This window comes from Brassica oleracea, chromosome C1 (assembly GCF_000695525.1).
Source record: "Brassica oleracea var. oleracea cultivar TO1000 chromosome C1, BOL, whole genome shotgun sequence".
NCBI lineage: Eukaryota > Viridiplantae > Streptophyta > Magnoliopsida > Brassicales > Brassicaceae > Brassica > Brassica oleracea.
This window is the reverse complement of record NC_027748.1, coordinates 6,084,201-6,092,218: the sequence shown is the minus strand read 5'-3', so window position 1 is coordinate 6,092,218 and position 8,018 is coordinate 6,084,201. Positions and strand designations below refer to the sequence as shown.

General features: G+C 39.4%; 2 protein-coding genes across 2 annotated transcripts; one reads left to right on the top strand and one right to left on the bottom strand.

Annotated features, from left to right (window-relative positions):
- Positions 1-1,822: 1,822 nt before the first annotated feature.
- On the top strand, positions 1,823-3,553 carry LOC106310468 (probable protein phosphatase 2C 58). The gene is made up of 5 exons (XM_013747704.1): positions 1,823-2,042; positions 2,352-2,594; positions 2,669-2,945; positions 3,023-3,177; positions 3,260-3,553. The coding sequence occupies exons 1-5, from the start codon at positions 2,010-2,012 to the stop codon at positions 3,395-3,397; spliced, it is 846 nt and encodes a 281-aa protein (XP_013603158.1). The 5' UTR covers positions 1,823-2,009; the 3' UTR covers positions 3,398-3,553.
- LOC106310488 lies at positions 3,491-4,112 on the bottom strand. Its single transcript, XM_013747724.1, has 2 exons — positions 3,761-4,112; positions 3,491-3,650 (listed from the first exon to the last, which is right to left on the bottom strand). Coding segments are annotated over exons 1-2 (354 nt in total). The 3' UTR covers positions 3,491-3,648.
- Between the last annotated feature and the right edge of the window lie 3,906 nt (positions 4,113-8,018).

Sequence of the window (8,018 nt, the reverse complement as noted above, 5' to 3'; positions counted from 1 at the left end):
CCCCACTCGTTTATGTGTGTGATTGATCATGGATCTTAATCATCTTGACAATCAAATTCAATAAAATATTTGGGATAAATAAAGTTTTGAGAAAATGACTAATATATCTGAGTTTCCATCAAACTGACGTATGTGACTACGTAGAATATATAAAGAATTTTGTTTAAACATATGATTCGATGTAGGCCTGGGCATTCGGGTCGTCGGGTCGGGTTCGGATCGGGTCCTTTCGGGTCCGGATCTTTCGGATCTAAAAGTTTAGAACCCGATAGGGTAATTTTATATTCTCGGTTCCGGGTCGTCGGGTCGGGTCCTTTCGGATCCTTTCGGGTCCTGATCTTTCGGACCTAAGAGTTTAGAACCCGATAGGGTAATTTTAAATTCTCGGTTCCGGATCGGTTCGGATCGTGCCGGATCCGGGTCGGGTCGGGTCTTAGATAGTTAGACCCATTCGGGTAACTAGAATTTATCGGTTCGGATTCGGTTCGGTTTCGAGTCGGGTTCGGGTCGGGTTCGATTTAAAAAAGACCTAAAAATACAAAAAAAAATATCTGAAAATATTTATATATCTGAAAATATTCGAAATTTTATTCAAAATTTGTGTTTTTATTATATTAAAATGTGTATATATATTAAACTATGCGAGATACAACAACAATTCGTTGTCTCCTAGTGGTTCACCCCTATGTTTTCTAGACGAATAACATGTCTTCGATTCTCCCTTGATGCATTTTATTTAATTTACATTATTAATTCGGATACCCATCGGGTTTCGGGTTTGGGTCGGATCGGGTCCAAGATCCGCGGGTCTTCTGCAACAAGACAACAAGACCCGATAGGATAATTTGATCGGATCGGTTCCTATCCGAACCGGGTTTTTTCGGATCGGTTTCGGGTCGGATCTTCGGATCCGGGTAAAATGTCCAGGCCTAATTCGATGAAACAAACCAAGCTATACGCTTAGAAAAAAATTGGAAGGCTTTCTTTTCTTCGAAGGACGACTTGGAAGGAACGAAGAAGACAAGACACTCTGAAAGTGAATCTATTGAATGAGCCGACAAGAATATAAGAAAAAATTAAACAAAAGGTAATTGTAGTACACACTAATTGGGCTGCTGCTACGTTTAAATTCCCCCTTAATGCATTTTATTTAATTTACATTATTAATTCGGATACCTATCGGATTTCGGATTTGGGTCGGATCGGATCCAAGACCCGCGGGTCTTCTGCAACAAGACCCGATAGGATAATTTGATTGGATCGGTTCCTATCCGAACCGGGTTTTTTCGGATCGGTTTCGGATCGGACCTTCGGGTCCGGGTAAAATGTCCAGGTCTAATTCGATGAAACAAACCAAGCTATACGCTTAGAAAAAAATTGGAAGGCTTTCTTTTCTTCAAAGGACGACTTGGAAGGAACGAAGAAGACAAGACACTCTGAAAGTGAATCTATTGAATGAGCCGACAAGAATATATTGAAAAAATTAAACAAAGGGTAATTGTAGTACACACTAATTGGGCTGCTGCTACATTTAAATTCCCTCTTTTCCTAAATATTGATTTACCGAATTTTGATGTTCTAATATATAAGATGTTTTTATTTTTAGATAACTTTTACTTTATTAAAAATTATATATTTAATTACATTTTAATAGTCTATTTTATAATTGGTTGAATATCATTAATTTATAGTTTTAATGATGCTTTTTAGATAAAAAGTAGTTGTTTTTAAACATTTTACATTTAAGAGCAGAGGAGTATTTAGGAACCGAAACGACATCGTTCACTAAACAGAAGAAAAGTAGTTGGAGAGAACGCGTTGGCATTGGACGACGCAGCAGCCGATACTGTTACAGAGAGAGAGAGTCACCTGCACTAGTTCACATTTTCTTACATCAAAAAAGTCAAAACCATTTCTTTCATAAACCCATCGCCTCTCTCTCTCTCTCCGTTCTTGTTTCACTTCAGTCTTTCACACGCAGAAGAAGCGTCTCAACCTCTTTTCTTGGAATGGCAGGCAGAGATATTCTCCATAAGATGAAGGTACTAATTTGGCTATTTGACTCTTCTTACTATGAGATCTCCTTGATCTGGTCTGGTTACCCCTTTGTTGTTTGGTCATGATTTTGACTCGTTTTAGTTCTTCTCTGGCTCCACATTGAATCAGCTTCTCTGATCTTAGCAGTTTATCTTTTTAGCCGGTGATTGATTTGGACTTAAATTTTAGCCTGTAATGATAAAATCTACAGGTTCATGGGTCTGTCTGAAGATTTCTGTGTATAGATATTAGTTTTTTATTCCTCTGTTGTGGTTATGATAAAAACTTCAACTATATTTATTATTATTTTCAAGGCCGGGTTCTTTGGATCGGCTCCTGACACGGGAAGAGGCAAAAGCAAGATGTGGAAGAACATCACCCACGGTTTTCACTTCGTCAAGGGCAAGTCAAGCCATCCCATGGAGGACTACGTAGTCTCCGAATTCAAGAAAGTCAACAGCCATGAACTTGGTCTGTTTGCCATCTTTGACGGTCACTTGGGACATGACGTGGCCAAATACTTGCAGACTAATCTCTTCGACAACATTCTTAAAGAGGTAAATAAATCTTAATTACAAGGCTTAAAAGTAAAATCCTTTGTGAATGACCTTTTGTTTTTTTTCCTTCGCAGAAGGAGTTTTGGAGTGAGACGGATAATGCTATAAGGAACGCGTACAGATCAACAGACGCGGTGATACTGCAGCAGTCTCTTAAGCTTGGTAAAGGAGGGTCAACCGCTGTGACGGGGATACTAATCGATGGTCAGAAGCTAGTGGTTGCTAACGTTGGAGACTCGAGGGCAGTGATGTCTAGGAATGGCGTTGCGCATCAGCTCTCAGTTGATCATGAACCTAGCAAGGAGAGGAAAGATATAGAGAAGCGAGGTGGATTTGTATCAAATATGCCAGGTGAAAAAAAAGCTGTGTATATATATAGTTACTTGACTAGTTATGGGGTATATATTGACTTCCATGACGCGTTGCAGGGGATGTACCACGAGTTGATGGACAGTTAGCGGTTGCGAGAGCGTTTGGAGATAAGAGTTTAAAGATACATCTGAGCTCAGAACCAGACATTACGCATCAGGCTATTGATGATCAGACTGAGTTCATCGTTTTTGCTAGTGATGGTATTTGGAAGGCAAGTCAGATGACTTCAGTGGTATCTTCTTGGTTTGGTTTTAAACCGCCAGTCTACTCAGTTGTTGATGTTTTAAGTGCAGGTAATGTCGAACCAAGAAGCAGTTGATGCGATCAAGAGTATCAAAGATCCACAAGCAGCAGCGAAGCATTTGATAGAGGAAGCTATATCTAGGAAGAGCAAAGATGACATCTCATGTATTGTTGTAAAGTTCCATTAGTCTCTTATTCTTTGTTTTCCTTTTCAGATAATTTTGCTCTATAAATCATCGCTTCAAGTTTGCAAGATTAAGTTATTTTTTCAAGTTGTCTGTAAAATCAGTAATGATGTTTCCCAGAAGATATAATTTATTTATGGTAGCAATCTGATTTATTTTTCATACAAATAAATGAAATAAGAAATTGAAACAGCCTGGAGATACAACATCATGATTTTATTTGTCTACTTATTCTCATCTTCGAATCTCCCATACTCTACAAAAAAAAAAAAAAAAAAGTAAAAAGCAAGCAAACAATTCACCTTCATTAGAGATAATCAAAATCAAGTGACGTTTAAAGAGTTTGGTCAAAGGAATGGAGCTTACAAGTACATGCATGGTTTTTCGATATGGGGAAGCCCCCGCCGAAATGGCACTGGTCAGAGAGAGCCAAAACGCTTGGCTTGATTGAATCAAAGGCTGTGGTCAGAAACTCCATACACCTGCAAATCCGACTCCTGTCCTTAGCCTTCTCACGGCGGCTACTGAACCAGCCGCAGCACTCGACGGTGGGAGGCGATTCCTGTTCGACGAAGAACAGCTTGCATTCTTCCACCATAACGTTCGCCACCTCTAGGCACTCACGGGGCCAAGGATGGTCCACCTGGTCGGCGGTTGTGACTGCAAACAGCATGCACGCCATCGCAAACGCTACTTTCATCATCATCATCTTAACCATTTTACAAAATTTTCTTGGCTTGTTTGTTTTGATGTGGGCTTGTATGTAATCTATGTATCAAACGAAATCCTGACAGCTATCTTATATACTGTAAGTCTGTAACAGAACATTTAATTCAGTAACGCATGCACGCATGGTTTTAAATACTGTTTGGCCGCGTGCGAACTATTTTCAAAACAGAAAGAAAGCGTTTCTTCTATTCAAAAGGAACATATCTCAAAACTGACTGTGTTGTCGTAAACTTCACGTTCCCAAGACATAAAATTTAATATATTTTTTTCTTCAAAATTTAGTATACAACGAGTATAAGTTATCGAATCTAATACAACGGTTCCTCGACTGGTACCTCGTTGTGAAAAATAACAACTAATAAGAACTATATAAACCACCTTGTGAATTGGCCATTTCATATAGAGTATCAAGAACACAACAAGACGCACCACTTAATCGTGCATAAACGATTAGTCTATTCTTATAATATATCTATGTTAAATCGAATTCGAGTTTTATTCATTCGGCTGTCAAAGATTAAAACAAACCAAGAGAAAGAAAGAAATCTGATGTAAGTGCGATGTCTACCAACGAATATTTAAATTAATAAGTTCGAAAATATGTTTCGAAACAACAATAGTCCAAACATGTGTAAGTTACGTTATTGATGATTAAGCTCTTAATTGGAATCCAGTGAGAATGATTGTAGTTATTGTATGATTGTTAGATGATAATATCAGTGACACTTAGGCATATTTGTAAGGTTCTGAACGTATAACGTGGGAGGTTTATATATAAGAATATTAGGTTGAACCGATAGATAAACATCTATATGTAGAATCCCTTTGTGAACTCCACTGACTTAGTCCACTTTCTCAGAAGGAGTTTTGGAGTGACACACGGATAATGCTATAAGGAACGCGTACAGATACGCAGTGATACTTGTTGGTTTTTTTTTTTTTCCATTAGCCAAAAACCCAAAATCATGATCCATATTAAGAGCCCAAAAGAAGAGCACAAAGAGAAAGAATTATCTAGAATTATGGAGAAGAAGAGAGAAAGTTATGATGTAGAAGATGAAGTGTGTAGAAGATGAAGTGTGTAGAAGATGAAGTGTGTAGAACTAACTTGTAGTCTCCACTTACTAGTATAAATAGGGGTGCTTAGCACCATTTGTATCATCCAAGAATCAAGAAAAGTAATAGAGAGAAAACATTTCATAAAGAGTTCTAAAAATCTTCAAAAAAAACAAAATCTTTGTAGTAAACCCTTTCCTAAATATTAAGAGTCTTCTTCTTAAATTTTCTAGTTGTCTAATACCATCTTCATCTCATCGATATTGGATAATTTTCCCAACAGCTGGTATCAGAGCAAGGTTACCGTTATCTTTGAAGAAGTGAAGATGGAGGCCACCGTTACCGTTGAAGGTGACATGTTCAAGCTCACGACGGACAACTTCTCTTATTGGAAACCGATGATGGAAGATCACCTTTATTGCAAGGATTTGCATGAGCCCATCATCATGAAGGATAAGCCGGAAGGAAAGGATGTTAAAGCATGGGAGATTCTTAATAGAAAGGCGGTTGCCGTAATCCGTAAGTATGTCGACCGATCTCTTTTTGAACATGTCTCTACCTACACAAATGCTTTTGAATTATGGACAAAACTTGAATCCATGATTCAAAAGAAAACACCTCGAAACAAAGCTCTTCTTGTTCGACGGTTGGTAAAGTTGGAGTACAAGGATGGCCAGAGCATGATGGAGCACTTGAACAATTTCAAGGGGATCGTAAATCAGCTTAACAAAGTTGATATGAAGGTTGAAGATGAAATACAAGCCCTTTTACTCCTTAGTTCACTATCGGAGAGTTGGGACACACTAGTTGTCACTCTAAGCAATTCAGCACCGGAGGGAAAGCTTACCATGGACACCGTCACTGATAGCCTTCTAAACGAAGAAGTTCGCAGGAAGGAGCGAAGTTCAAGTTCTTATTCAGAAGCTAACATTGTTGATAGACGGGGTAGAGAAGAGACTCACGGTCACAACACAGGAAGGAGCGCAGTTCAAGTTCTTATTCAGAAGCTAACATTGTTGATAGACGAGGTAGAGAAGAGACTCGTGGTCAAAACCGAAGCAGAGGACGAGACCAATCTCGAGGAAGATCCAAGTCACGTCCGAGAGTTACTTGCTATTACTGTGGCAAACAGGGTCACATGAAGTCGGAGTGTCGGTTTTTCAAGAAAGACAAACAAGCCGGTAATTTCAAACCAGATCGATTCAATCCTACAAAGAAGCATGAAGACAAGACTACCACCATTGTGGAAGACCAGAGCGAAGAATTATATCTCATTGGAGAATGTAATCTTAGCTTTGATGATAGCTCATGGATAGTTGATTCTAGTGCGTCTTTTCATGTCACCCCTCATGGAAGCTTCTTCTGGAAGCTTTTTCACAACCTACCAAAGTGGTGACTTTGGTAATGTTCAAATGGGAAATCAAGGAAGAAGCAAGATCATTGGAAAGGGGGATGTTATTCTTACATCAAACACATGATGTAAGATAGTTCTCAAAGATGTGAGGCATGTTTCCGACATTCGACTCAATCTCATATCAACCGGGAAGCTTGATGATGCTGGTTTGGATAGCCATTTTGGCAGTGGCAAATGGAAGCTAACCAAGGGGAGTTTGATCATGGCTCGAGGAAGAAAAAAAGGCTCTTTATATGTAACACAAGCCAAGCTTTGCAAGGAAGAAGTAAATGTCGCAAGTGATGACATGGATATATGGCAATGAAGACTCGGACATATGAGTGAGAAAGGTTTAAATATACTTTCTCGCAAGAAACTTCTTCCTGATATGAAAGGTATTTCTCTCTCACCATGTCATGATTGCTTAGCCGGAAAACAACATAGAGTCGGTTTCCGAAGATCGTCTACGCCTATAAGAAGAAAGCATATTCTTGATCTTGTGCATACTGACGTATGCTCCATGTCCGAGAAATCCAATGGAGGGGCATCATATTTCGTCACCTTTATTGATGACCATTCAAGAAAGGTGTGGATACATCTTTTGAAGTCAAAAGATCAAGTTCTTGATGCTTTCAAGGAGTTTTTAGCCCAAACAGAGCGAAGTACGGGTCAATAACTCAAGTGTGTTTGATCTGACAATGGTGGAGAGTACCAAAGTCCCTTTGAAGCGTTTTGCAAAACTCATGGAATCAGAATGGAGAAGACACCACCAAAGACGCCACAACTGAACGGGCTAGCTGAAAGAATGAATCGAACGATCACAAAAAGAGTTCGGTGCATGCTCTCTCACGCTAAACTACCAAAGCCATTTTGGGGAGAAGCCATAAGGACTGCAGTGGACGTCATAAATCTTACACCATCAGTTCCTTTGGAAGGCGATGTCCCGGAGGAAGTTTGGTCGGGTAAGAAGGTCTCTTACAACCATTTGAAGGTGTTCGGTTGCAGAACGTTTGTCCATATACCTAAGGATGAACGAGCCAAGCTAGACTCTAAGACTAAAGAGTGCATTTATCTTGGATCACCAAAAGACGAATTCGGCTATCGGCTTTGGGATCCGGTTAACAGAAAAGTTATCCGGAGCAGAGATGTTGTTTTCTTCGAAGATCAAACAATCGAAGACATCAACAAATCAAAGAAACCAAAGCTAAGGGTTGTAAGGAATGAAGATTCTCATAAGCCTCAAGATCATGAACAAGTGATTGGAGATGATGGCGAAGGGGATCTCATCATGGATCCGAATGGTGATGAAGGTGAAAAAGAAGTTCAAGTGGAGCCAGAGGAAGAACATGAGCCAAGAAGGTCTGGAAGAGAGACAAGACCATATGTATGATATCATCGAGATGAGTATGTTAATCTTACAGATGAGGGGGAGCCTCAAAGCTATGA